Raw genomic sequence first — 14,620 nt, forward strand, 5'->3', positions numbered from 1 at the left:
ATGAAACATAAAAAAGAAAATCACACACAAGCTTCATTACAGCAAATAGGACAGTCATCACACTGGCACCATACACAAAGGTAGGGGTCAGCATGATGAAAATGTCCACCCCACTTAGAATGAACCCTTCCTACACCAGTGATAGACACCCCTCTCTGGGCACTTTGTACACTCAATAGCAACATGAGCTCCACATCTGGGTCCTGATGCTCAGAAGTGGGGTCCTTATCAGAGATGTAGTCAGGAATAGGGAATAGGTCAGGGAAATCATTCCATTTCCGAATCTTAATTATAACCCAATTAATTATCCAACCAAAATTTAGAATGACATTGCTCAGGGATTCACATGGGTTCTATCACTCAAAATTAAAACCTTCAATTTAACATATATCAACACTAGCAGAATGTACATCCATATTAACCATACAATATATTAATCTCATAATGCTAGTAGTATTAAATTCCTCATCAGGGTTATAATTACTGATCAGTATCTCAATGCATTCTTAGCCTAAATCACTATAAATGTAGCAGTGTAGACCTCCCCCATCAACCTGATACCCCAAATCAATTACGGGCACAGTTGACCAATCCCCTCCCTTTTCAGGAACTCAATCTTGTGGCATTTCTTCATTTTTCTTCTTCAGATAGCTTCACAGTTCAAGTGGATGGCCCATGACAATATCCCAATTTCAATGTGTCACCTGAGCCAAATCACAACTCCTATTATGTCTTGTCCATTTGCCAACCAGTGTACCAGCAATATGACAAAAGTTTTGGAACGGATCTCTCTCCTTGCTCACTCCACGTGGACTTCTTTTGCACTCCTGAGAGAAAAGGTAGTTGATGACTTCAACTGGATGCTGTACACCGGTTGCTGGTTCAGACTCAGGTCTCTCGATAGAAGTGGTGCAGGACAGGACCGTAGTGAATGCCATTTCCAGACACCGTCAGTAGTAACCTCGAGAGAGACGACAGATCAGAACAACAGTTCAGTTCAGTTCATTTCTGATTCAGGAAATCCAGACAAGCATTCAAGAAATCCAAACAAATTATCTACTGTATGACAAATTATTACTACTACCATTATTCTTAATGCAAATCCCTAAAACACATGTCAAATAAAAATAATAACATCACATTCTGTTGAAACAATGTTTCAAATTAGCTTATACTCCCCAAATCACACTGTCAACCTCATCGCAGAGCCATAGGATCAGGAAATTATCCTGATCATCCAGCAGACCCAATCTGGTGAGATTTATCAAAGGAAAACAGAACAAACAACGCAACAATACACTCCTTCATACATCACTCAAGGTGTGTAAACTTCAATCCAAAACCTAAAAAATATTGTAATTCCCCCATTTTGACACATAACTCACCATAGTGACTAATGTGTAAAAACAACAACACTGCAAATGAAATTCGAATTACTACCCTTAATAACAAAAAAAAAACATTTGTACCCATAACTTCATAGTAAAAATAGACTAGAGACAGGTCTATCCTTCTCGTGGTCCTATTAGTTATAAAACTTCTCCGTAATTATCAGTATTATAAATTACCTTCAAATCTGTATTAAATATGATCTTTAAATCATCATCCAATGTCTCTTGGCATTCCAGTGAGGTCGATCAAACCACACTAGAAAGTCAGGACAGAGGTCATTCAAACCCTCAAAATAAGTGTTACTTTCTCTGTTAGACCAATTATATAAAAACAGTCAAACATGTCATACATTTCGTATCCCATGTTTACACTAACTTCCTTCAGTACATTTTTTTAGCAAAATAATTCATATGTGTTCAATTAAAAATCCGAAAAGAAAACGAATGAAAATTCCATATGTGTGTGTGCCCCTGGCACTCACCCATATTCATAACCAGTAAGTTGTGTGTGCGTGCTGGTGTGTGTGAATGTGTGTGTGTGTGTGTGTATGTATGGGTGTGTGTGTGTGTGTGTGTGTGTGTGTGTGTGTGTGTGGGTGTGTGTGTGTGTGTGTGTGTGTGTGTGTGTGTGTGTGTGTGTGTGTGTGTGTGTGTGTGTGTGTGTGTGTGTGTGTGTGTGTGTGTGTGTGCGCGTGCGTGCGTGCGTGTGTGTGTGCGGTAAACCATATGGCAAAACAAACAAAAATGGCCAGGTCTTATTTAATTTGGTAACTCCTCTTTACCATCGAATCCAGATACCTTTGTACCTATAAAACTGCAGAATTTCACTAACCCCTCTCCCAAGACCATAGCCTCAGGAAATATTTAAAAGAGAGAGAAAATGACTACCCCAATTCTCTTGGAAGAGAACATTTTAAATAATTTTAGCATTCACTATACTAATATCATAATCAGCAACCAAAAGTTTTTAACTACAAACAAAACATGATAATAATAAGCTCACTGTACTCCCTTGAATCATTAATCGTTTGTTTTAATGTACCCCAACGTTTATGTGTGCTTAATTTAGCCAGTGCTGCCCTTAGACACGGCAACATGTATCTCACCACCTAGTCTAACAATTCACTCCCATTCACTGACTGGTCTCACTTTTCCATAAGCATGTAAAATTATCCTGGTATCGTTTCTAGACCAATGTCCAACAGCATATGTAATAGCTGTTTCTCCTTAGATGTTTCCTGTTAACTCTCTAAATGTAATACTTTTTTCTGTCGCAAATGTAGTCAATGTCTCAGTGTAAGGAATCAGTGATCCTTTCCTGTAATCTAATCATTTCAACCTGTTGCATTAATTTAGTAAAAATATAAACCTGTTGTTTAACAAATGTAGATCCTTCAAAAAGTTGGTTCTGTCTTATCAGCTTAATATTCAATACTTATTTTATTCTACCTTAATTACTGGACACTGTTCCACGTAATGGAAACAGATAATGATTTTAGAATACATTAGCTTCCTGCTCACATTCACTGGTGTTACTTAACTATAAAACCAAGTGTCACGCTCTGACCTAGGAGAGCTGTGTTTTCTCTGTTTAGCTAGGCCAGGGTGTGATAGGTGGGTGGGCATTCTATGTTTGGTTTTCTATGTTTTGGCCGGGTATGGTTTCCAATCAGAGGCAGGTGTCTATCGTTGTCTCTGATTGGAAGCCATACTTAGGCAGCCTGTTTTTCCTTTGGGTTTTGTGGGTAGTTATTTTCCGTTTAGTTGTAAGTACCTGACAGAACTGTCTGCTGTCATTTTTTGTTTAATTTGTAATGTGTTCATTCTTCCATTAAACATCAAGATGAACATATTCCACACTGCACCTTGGTCTACTCATTACGACGCCTGTGACACCAAGCAACAGTAATCAGAAACTGTCAAAGACTGTTTCTCATACCTCCACTTCAAATGTCCCACTGCCTGCTTGCTTTCAACCGCAGCTAATCTATTTACAATCTCAAGGCTCAATCCCTCTACTCATCCTTTAACATTGTATTGAAACCTCAGCTTTTCAAATTCCTAAAATATCACATCATTAGAGTGCTATCAACAACAAAAAAACACTAATAACATATTACCATTCACATACTGTTAAAACTCATTAAGTTTACATCAACCCTCCTTACCAATGTCTTTGTCACTGTCACCCATCACAAGGTTTAGAAAATAAATGAAACCAAACCATGCTTATTCTCTCCTTACTAGAAGACAATGTTTACATGTGGTCTACCCTAACAATATTACTCTATATTTTTTATACCAACCTCTGCTTCACACTCATTACTCTTCACACTCATTGACAATCTGGACCCTTTCTTTCTAAAATTATCTGCCGAAATTATTGCAACCCCTATTACTAGCCTGTTCAACCTCTCTTTCGTGTCGTCTGAGATTCCCATAGATTGGAAAGCAGCTGCTGTCATCCCCCTCTTCAAAGGAGGTGACACTCTTGACCCAAATTGCTACAGACCTATATCCATCCTACCCTGCCTTTCTAAGGTCTTCGAAAGCCAAGTCAACAAACAGATTACCGACCATTTCGAACCCCACCGCACCCTCACCGCTATGCAATCTGGTTTCAGAGCTGGTCATGGGTGCACCTCAGCCACGCTCAAGGTCCTAAACGACATCGTAACCGCCATCGATAAGAAACAATACTGTGCTGCCGTATTCATTGACCTGGCCAAAGCTTTTGACTCTGTTAATCACCACATCCTCATCGGCAGACTCAGTAGCCTTGGTTTCTCAAACGATTGCGTCGCCTGGTTCACCAACTACTTCTCTGATAGAGTTCAGTGTGTCAAATCGGAGGGCCTGCTGTCCGGACCTCTGGCAGTCTCTATGGGGGTACCACAGGGTTCAATTCTTGGGCCAACTCTTTTCTCTGTATACATCAATGATGTCGCTCTTGCTGCTGGTGAATCTCTGATCCACCTCTACGCAGACGACACCATTCTGTATACTTCTGGCCCTTCTTTGGACACTGTGTTAACAACCCTCCAGACGAGCTTCAATGCCATACAACTCTCCTTCCGTGGTCTCCAACTGCTCCTAAATACAAGTAAAACTAAATGCATGCTCTTCAACCGATCGCTGCCTGCACCTGCCCGCCTGTCCAGCATCACTTCTCTGGACGGTTCTGACTTAGAATTTGTGGACAACTACAAATACCTAGGTGTCTGGTTAGACTGTAAACTCTCCTTCCAGACTCACATCAATCATCTCCAATCCAAAGTTAAATCTAGAATTGGCTTCCTATTTCGCAACAAAGCATCCTTCACTCATGCTGCCAAACATACCCTCGTAAAACTGACCATCCTACCAATCCTCGACTTCGGCGATGTCATTTACAAAATAGCCTCCAATACCCTACTCAACAAGCTGGATGCAATCTATCACAGTGCCATCCGTTTTGTCACCAAAGCCCCATATACTACCCACCACTGCGACCTGTACGCTCTCGTTGGCTGGCCTTCGCTTCATAATCATCGCCAAACACATTGGCTCCAGGTCATCTACAAGGTAAAGTCCCCCCTTATCTCCGCTCACTGGTCACCATAGCAGCACCCACCTGTAGCACGCGCTCCAGCAGGTATATCTCTCTGGTCACCCCTAAAGCCAACTCCTCCTTTGGTCGTCTCTCCTTCCAGTTCTCTGCTGCCAATGACTGGAACGAACTACAAAAATCTCTGAAACTGGAAACACTTATCTCCCTCACTAGCTTTAAGCACCAGCTATCAGAGCAGCTCCCAGATCACTGCACCTGTACATAGCCCATCTATAATTTAGCCCAAACTAATACCTCTTCCCCTACTGTATTTATTTATTTTATTTATTTTGCTCCTTTGCACCATATTATTTATATTTTAACTTTGAACTTTCTTCAAACTACAAATCTACCATTCCAGTGTTTTACTTGCTATACTTTATTTACTTTGCCACCATGGCCTTTTTTTGCCCTTACCTCCCTTATCTCACATCATTTGCTCACATTGTATATAGTCTTATTTTTTTCTACTGTATCATTGATTGTATGTTGTTTTACTCCATGTGTAACTCTGTGTTGTTGTATGTTGTCGAACTGCTTTGCTTTATCTTGGCCAGGTCGCAATTGTAAATGAGAACTTGTTCTCAACTTGCCTACCTGGTTAAAAAAAGGTGAAATAAAAAAAAATTAAACATCTGTTATTTTAAGATGAACTTGTAACGCCCAAATGTATAAAATACTTCAGCCAATTCTTAACGAAAAAACACATTTAGCTGGGCACAATACTACAGCCATTTACTACCCACAACTTAGATTATAGCCTAGTTTTATCATGCAATGATAATTCCATGTTTAGTTACCAATTATGATCATGGTCACAGCTCTATCGCAATTACCTATCAGCTATTATTAGAATCAATTAGATTTAGGTAACTGTCTCTTCTGATCAGGCTACAGGTAATAAAACAAACATTTGCCGTTGTTGACAAGCATATATTCAATTCATATCTATATTATTCATATTTGATTCAGTTATTTAAATACGACTCCATTCTCAATATGTTTCTAAATGTCTGCGCAAGAGTGAAGGTATCATTGAGTTGTGAGATAGTACCTTTGCACATGTAATACACTTTCCACCACTTTCCATCAATTTGTATAGCAGATCCTCATGCCAAATTGAGTCAAATGCTTTTTTGAGATCAACAAAGCATGAGAAGACTTTGCCTTTGTTTTGGTTTGTTTGTTTGTCAATTAGGGTGTCTGTCGTATGGTAATTTGGTAAAAAGCCAAATTGACATGTGCTCAGTACATTGTTTTCACTGCGGAAATGTACGAGTCTGCTGTTGATGCGTATCCCATGGTATTTATTGGGGTCAAATTTGTCTCCACTTTTGTGGATTGGGGTGATCAGTCCTTGGTTCCAAATATTGGGGAAGATGCCAGAGCTAAGGTTGATGCTAAAGAGTTTAAGTATTGCCAATTGTAATTTGTGGTCTGTATATTTTATCATTTCATTGAGGATACCATCAACACCACAGGCCTTTTTGGGTTGGAGGGTTTGAATTTTGTCCTGTAGTTCATTCTATGTAATTGGAGAATCCAGTGGGTTCTGGTAGACTTTAATAGTTGATTCTAAGATTTGTATTTGATTATGTATATGTTTTTGCTGTTTGTTCTTTGTTCTTTGTTATAGTGCCAAAAAGATTGGAGAAGTGGTTTACCCATACATTTCTGTTTTGTTGTTTGTTTAGTTTTTTCCAATTTTCCCAGAGGTGGTTAGAGTCTATGGATTCTTCAATTACATTGATCTGAGTTCTGCCGTGCTGTTCCTTCTTTTCCCGTAGTGTATTTCTGTATTGTTTTAGTGATTCACCATAGTGAAGGCGTAGACTCAGGTTTTCTGGGTCTCTATGTTTTTGGTTGGATAGGTTTCTCAATTTCTTTCTTAGGTTTTTGCATTCTTCATCAAACCATTTGTCATTGTTGTTCATGTTCTTCTGTTTGACATTTTTAGATTTGATTGGGAAGCTTTGAGGTCAAATATACTGTTTAGGTTTTCTACTGCCATGTTTACACCTTCGCTATTACATTGAAACGTTTTGTCCAGGAAGTTGTCTAAAAGGGATTGAATTTGTTGTTGCCGAGTTGTTTTTTGGTAGGTTTTGTAAGCAGTTGATGTTATTCCTCAATAACACAGACCCCAAAGAAAATCAGGGGGAGAAAAAGAGTTTTATTCAAAGAGGACAAATCATGGATGTTATGCTGGGAAGTAGATGGTTCATTCTCCCCTGTCCTCAGTGACTTTCTCCACAGAACCAAGCAACGTGGTGTAATTTATAACCCCCCACCCTAGCCTGTGGTTGACCAATTACAATTCCTTGCAGTAACATTGGGCCTCCTGTTTCAGGCTCAATGTACAGACGATTCAGACCAATGAAAACGTGGCACACGTAGCTATGAGTCCAGGACTGACATTCCTACACAAATTCTAAACAGATGTTGACCTGAATACCAACTATTTCCATTGATTGTTTATTCCCTATTGACCGTTAGTACTCTGCGTTGTGTATTATCTTAAAATATTCTTACAGTTTCCACACTACTTTCCTTCCATCTATAGCATTTCTTTATATTATTCAGTTCCTTTGGCTTTGATGACTCATGATTGAGTATTGCTCTGTTCAAGTAGACTGTGATTTTGCTGTGATCTGATATGGGTGTCAGTGGGCTGACTGTGAACTCTCTGAGAGACTCTGGGTTGAGGTCAGTGATAAAGTAGTCTACAGTACTACTGCCAAGAGATGAGCTATAGGTGTACCTACCGTAAGAGTCCCCTTGAAGCCTACCATTGACTATGTACATACCCAGCGTGCGACATAGGTGCAGGAGTTGTGACCCATTTTTGTTGGTTGTGTTGTCATGGTTGTGCCTAGGGGGGCATATGGGGGAGGGAATGCTGTCATCTCCAAGTAGGTGTTTGTCCCCCTGTGTGCTGAGGGTGTCAGGTTCTTGTCCGGTTCTGGCATTTAGGTCGCCACCGACTAGTACATGTTCCTGGGCCTGGAAATGATTGATTTCCCCTCTCCAGGATGGAGAAGCTGTCTTCATTAAAGTATGGGGATTCTAGTGGGGGGATATAGGTAGCACACAGGAGGACATTTTTCTATGTTGAGATAATTTCCTTTTGAATTTCTAGCCACATGTAAAATGTTCCTGTTTTGACTGATTTAATAGAGTGGGTTAGGTCTACTCTATACCAAATTAGCATACCCCCTGAGTCCCTTCCCTGTTTCACACCTGGAAGTTTGGTGGATGGGACTACCAGCTCTTTGTAACCTAGAGGGCAACCAGTAGGTCCATCTCCTCTATACCATGTTTCTTGTGGGATGACAGTGTCTGTATTTCTGGAACCTGCAGGAACCTGGTGAAGTCCAGGTTCCTGGACCTCAGGCCTTTGATATTCCAGGATGAGATAGTGAAGGCTTTGTGTTCCATAAAGTGTCCAATGTTGTTAGTCGTGTGGTTTGGCCTCAGCCCAGTAAGTGTGAGCAGAGCCTGCTGAACATCTGGTACATGCCATTGGCTTGGGCTAGTGTTAGAGTGGGGGTTGGTCCTGTTTGCCTGCTCACGGCCTGGGCGTATGTGTGACTTCCATGTTGAGGCCCTCTTTGTGGGAGTGGGGGGCATGGGGTGGGCAGGAGGGGCAGAGGTCTGATCTGAGGGGGCCTAAATGGGGTATGGGCATGGTTGACTTGGGGGAGTGTTGATTGGTTGGGGTGGGGGTGTGGATGTGTCTGGTGGTTCTGTAGTCTGGATGTTGGTCCTCTCGGTGTGGGTCCTCTAGGTGTAGGTCCAGGGGGGGGGGGGGGGGGTCCCGCAGGTCTGGGAGAGTGTCTCACTGGTCTGGGCAGGGTGTCTGTTGATCTAAAGCTAAATAGAAAATATAAGCTTTTTCAATCACTCCCTTGAGTGCTGTGGCCTCCCTTTCCTGCTGTGTTCTCAAGTTGTTTGTGACTGTGTGTATTATCATGTGGCTGGGTGAACCTAGTTGGTCCTCAGACAGGTCTAGGGTGTGCTGGGTGTTTGGACACCGGAGTTTAGACACACTGTGCTTGTATATATTTCCCGTTTCAGTCCATAACGAGTACAATCTGTGGCTTGTGTATGTTCTCAGTGGGTGTGGGGGGGTTGTCAGGAGGGCTATCAGGGTGGCTGACTGGGGGGTGCTCAGAGGGGGTGGGATCCCCTGGGCTTGGGGTTCTTCATTTGTCTGTCCTGCTGTGTTGTCGATGCTATGGTCAGGGTCTGAGGTGGACTGTTCTACAGTGGTGTTCAAGACTTTGGTCAGGGTCTGAGGCGGGCTGTTCTGCTGGCTACTCTGCGGGGGTGGCCAGCTCTTTAATGGTTGAGGGGGTATGGTGAGCTGGACTATTTTTTGTGCTGACTGGAGTGTGTTCACCTGCTGTTCCAGCTCCACCTGCCTTAACTCCAGCTGGGTGAATGTGTCCTTCATTTCAATGAGGGAGTAGTTCTCTGTGCTGGGAGGTTGACTTTCTGCTTGGGGTTGCCTGTTTCTGGGGATGTATAATGAAGAAGTCTGGTCTGACACGCTCGGGGTGGGGCTATCTTTCTCAAGAGAGAACTTATCCTGCTGAGCTATGTCTTTGATTATGTGGAAGTCCAGCTGAAACTGTTTGGTGTTGCCCTGTACCATTATTGTTCCAGACTTGTCTCTCTCTCACTCTCCCATCTCACTGTCTCTCTGTCTCTCTCTCTCCCCCACCTCTATGCCCCCCTACCTCTCTGTCTCTCCCCACCTCTGTCTCCCTCTCCCCCCACCTCTCTGTGTGTCTCTCTCACCACCCCACCACTCTGTCTCTCTATCTCCCCCACCTCTCTCTCTTCCTTTCTCTCTCTGTCTCTCTAGGTGTGAGTGTCATGGCCATGCTGATCAGTGTGACACCAGTGTGACTCCCTACCGCTGTGCTTGTCTGCCAGAGAGCCATACAGAGGGACACAACGTGAGTCATGCACGCGCACACACACTTACGCACGCATACACACACACACACACACACACACACACACACACACACACACACACACACACACACACACACACACACACACACACACACACACACACACACACACACACACACACACACACACACACACACACACACACACACACACACACTCCCCCATACCCCCTCCTTGTCCCTCTCTCTCTCTGTAAAGAGTTTTGTTGTGTTTGACACAGAGGGAGATGGAGCCTCTGTCTCAGCTTTCCTCTGTCTGAAGATCACCTCACAAACACACACACCACAGGTGCAGGGAGACAGACAGCCTTCTGTACTGTCCTAACCTCACAGATCTACCTAACACTCACCACAGGTGCAGGGAGACAGACAGCCTTCTGTACTGTCCTAACCTCACAGATCTACCTAACACTCACCACAGGTGCAGGGAGACAGACAGCCTTCTGTACTGTCCTAACCTCACAGATCTACCTAACACACACCACAGGTGCAGGGAGACAGACAGCCTTCTGTACTGTCCTAACCTCACAGATCTATGTAACACACAAACACAGCTCTACCCAACACATAAACACAGGTGCAGGGAGACAGACAGCCTTCTGTACTGTCCTAACCTCACAGATCTATGTAACACACAAACACAGCTCTACCCAACACAAAAACACAGATCTACCTACCACACATACACAGATCTACCTAACACACACACCACAGGTGCAGGGAGACAGACAGCCTTCTGTACTGTCCTAACCTCACAGATCTATGTAACACACAAACACAGATCTACCTAACACATAAACACAGGTGCAGGGAGACAGATAGCCTTCTGTACTGTCCTAACCTCACAGATCTACCTAACACACACCACAGGTGCAGGGAGACAGTGGTTTTAGCCTGTAGCTTGGGACTAGGGTTGCAAAATGCAGTTTTCTAGGTTTCCTTGATTTCCTGCTTATTACCTTCTTATTCCACAAGTCTCCCAATTGGGATTTATGCAAAACCTGGACACTCTCACGTCATTTTGAAACCTGACTTGGCACTGCTTATAGTTTCTCTCCCCCAGTGAGACAGTAAGGTCTCTCATTTTTCATTAGGGCTCATGCATAATTCACGCTCAATCCCAGCCCTCTCTCAAACTCTGTGTTGTGTAGGGTCGTGGTGTTGCTGTTGTTATAGTTGACAAACAGAGCTACATCCCAGACACAGATGGTGGAATAAGAGAGGACATCCACATACCTGACCCCTACACACCCTATACCTGTCTCTCAATTTAAAATGCCTCCGTCTCCTTTTCACTTCATTTAACTCCTGATTTACTTAACACAAGGTACATCTCAATAGGTGGTCTAGGTAAATCATTACATCACAAGTGGAGGGGTGGGCTTTTCCTCTTTTGTTCTCTATTGTTCCTCACGCAAGGAGGAGGGCCGATGACATCACAAATCACCATCAGACCAACTCCTTGAATGGCCTACTCCATGAAGATTACACTTGTGACTAAAAAACACTATTTTGCTCAAAACATAATTTTTTACCGTTAAGTGTGTATTTATACGTGGGATATTGTTTTTCAACAGGAAAAGTTCCAAAATAGCTGGAGTGCTTCTTTAACCTAAGAACAAATTCTTATTTTGAATGACGGCCTACCCCGGCCAAACCCAGACGACACTGGGCCAATTGTGCACCACCCTGTCATGACGTTGCCCTCTTTGGGTACAGCGAGCACAGTTAACCCCATCCCTCTGCACCATCCGCCTACTTCTGCACCTATCTCCCTCTGTCTCCTACACCCAGGCTGCTGTGGTCAGAAGGGGTCGTAAATTCCTAAGAAAATGTCCTGCCTCATGGCCACAGTATAAAGAGACAGAGTGTTTTCATAGAGAGACAAAGAAATTCTTCCACCTCACAGAATTGGAGAACCGAACGACATTTATGTTCTGGAGAAGGTATAAAAGATCGGTGAAGAATCCAGCTACAAACCGGTCCGTTTGGTACAATTTTGTGAAACTCATGAGAGACAATACGGCCATATTACCATAATAATGTTTATATACTAGCCTCAGCTATGAGACTTACATCTAATGGTTGTATAAAATTAATGAATAAGGATAAATCTATTTGGAATATGTTGGGATGCTTGTAAGATGATAATGTGAGAGAATTGTATTTTCTGTTTTAAAGTTTTACCAAGTCATCGGTACGCCCCCAGGGACACAGACAGGACCTGGTGTCATGAGACAGCCTTTTTCTGTATTCCAAATATAAACCCCACCCAGGGTTTCTTTCCCCAGACCAGGCCTCCACTCCATTGCGAGTTGTCTAATTGGTTTGACCATGCATCCCTCTACTGAACTTTAACCATACCACGTGGTTAAACTATTAGACTATCGATACAGAATAAGAACAAGTCTTTGATATTAATTACTAGTCTGCAGCTAGGAATTCGGTATCATTGAACGCGACAACCGCCGGAAACATCTGGCCTATAACGACATGAACGAATGTCGCTTTGAAACATCCATTCTAACCAAGAGAGAGAGAGAGAGAGAGAGAGAACTCTCCAACAGAACGAACTTTCCAACAAAGATCCCGACGACACACTGAGCGTAAATATATATATATTGATTGCAATTGTTCCCGAATGAGTGAGCGTTCATGTGCAAAGGATTAGCAGTTCAATTGTATAATATTAAATTCTGAACCACCCCTTTTGTTTAACAAGGCGCCATGCCGGTTTAGCCCACTAGGACACATTCCTCTACCATTTCTTTGTAATGATACCTACTGTTTTGTATGCCTTTCTGTTGAATTATTTAGTTTAGCAAATAAATGATTTTAAGACAACTGATGTATGGATGACTCATAGTGAAGACTGGGTTCGTGCAGATAACCAACAATTTACGACGTTTGGAATGAGACTGACGAGGTAAAGAATACGTCATTAAATCAGAAGACTCAGAGATCAGATATTATGATATCTGATAGTTATATTAGGAAAATTATAACTTTGTAATCTGAATATTTTCCTTGGTGCCCCGACCTCCTAGTTAATTACAGTTACACGATTAATCAGTTTAATCGCGTAATAATAATTATAGAGAGTTATTTGATAAAAATAAGTCTTCAGTTTTAATGATGCCAAAGACACGACAACCCTATGGGACTCCCAATCACGGCTGGATGTGATACAGCCTGGATTCAAACCAGGGACTGTAGTGACACGTCTAGCACTGAGATGCAGTGCCTTAGACCGCTGTGCCACTCGGGAGCCCAGACAAAGCGAGAAGTGGAAAGTTACTTTATTAACAAAATAAGACAGGCTTTATTCTGTGTGTGCGTGTGCGTGTGCGTGTGTGTGTGTATTGTGTGGTTCTCTGACATCCTCCAGTGCTCTCCTGGGTCACAATCCAAATAACATCTCAAATCGACTAGAACAATGACGCTCGCACCGCATTCATCTCTTATACGCTCACTCTCTCTTCTTCTCTTTCTCTTATACGCTCATTCTCTCTTCTTCTCTTTCTCTCATACGCTCACTCTCTCTTCTTCTCTTTCTCTTATACGCTCATTCTCTCTTCTTCTCTTTCTCTCATACGCTCACTCTCTCTTCTTCTCTTTCTCTTATACGCTCATTCTCTCTTCTTCTCTTTCTCTCATACGCTCACTCTCTCTTATTCTCTTTCTCTTATACGCTCACTCTCTCTTCTCTTTCTATTATTCACTCTCTCTTCTCTTTCTGTCATACGCTCTCTTTCTTTCCATTTCTCACTTTCTCTGTTTAGGTCTCTCTCCCTCTTTCACTTTCTATTTCTCTCTCTCTGTCTCTCTCTCTCTCTCTCTCGCTCTCTCTCTATATATATACCTCTTTTCTCTCTCTCTCTCTCTCTCTCTCTCTCTCTCTCTCTCCTCTCTCTCTCTCTCTCTCTGTATGTGTGTGTCAATATTGAAGCATGCACGAGAGCACCAGCTGTTCCTGACGACTTTGTGATCACGCTCTTCGTAGCCTATGTGAATTAGACCTTTAAACAGGTCAACATTCACAAGGCCGCTGGGCCAGACGGATTACCAGGACGTGTAATCTGAGCATGCGCTGACCAACTGGCAAGTGTCTTCACTGACATTTTCAACCTCTCCCTGTCTGAGTCTGTAATACCAACATGTTTCAAGCATAGTTCCTTTGCCCAAGAACACCAAGGTAACCTGCCTAAATGATTACCGACCCGTAGCACTCACGTCTGTAGCCATGAAGTGCTTTTAAAGGCTGGTCATGGCTCACATCAACACCATCATCCCAGAAACCCTAGACCCACTCCAATTTGCATACCGCACCAACAGATCCACAGATGATGCAATCTCTATTGCACTCCACACTGCCCTTTCCCACCTGGAAAAAAGGAACACCTATGTGAGAATGCTGTTCATTGACTACAGCTCAGCGTTCAACACCATAGTGCCGACAAAGCTCATCACTAAGCTAAGGTCCCTGGGACTAAAAACCTCCCTCTCCAACTGGATCCTGGACTTCCTGACGGGCCGCCCCCAGGTGGTAAGGGTAGGTAACAACACAATCGCCACGCTGATCCTCAACATGGGGGCCCCTTAGGAGTGCTTGATCAGTCCCCCCCTGTACTCTCTGTTCTCCCAGGACTGCACGG

General features: G+C 42.9%; 1 protein-coding gene across 1 annotated transcript in view; it reads left to right on the forward strand.

Moving 5' to 3' along the window:
- ush2a (Usher syndrome 2A (autosomal recessive, mild)) overlaps positions 1 to 14,620 on the forward strand; it is a 477,069-nt gene that overhangs the window by 89,969 nt on the left and 372,480 nt on the right. Inside the window, 1 exon segment of the mRNA XM_082957499.1 lies at positions 9,851 to 9,944. Coding sequence (XP_082813625.1) covers positions 9,851 to 9,944 — 94 coding nt within the window.

This window comes from Salmo salar, chromosome 01, assembly GCF_965601325.2.
Source record: "Salmo salar chromosome 01, fSalSal1, whole genome shotgun sequence".
Taxonomy (NCBI): Eukaryota; Metazoa; Chordata; class Actinopteri; order Salmoniformes; family Salmonidae; genus Salmo; species Salmo salar.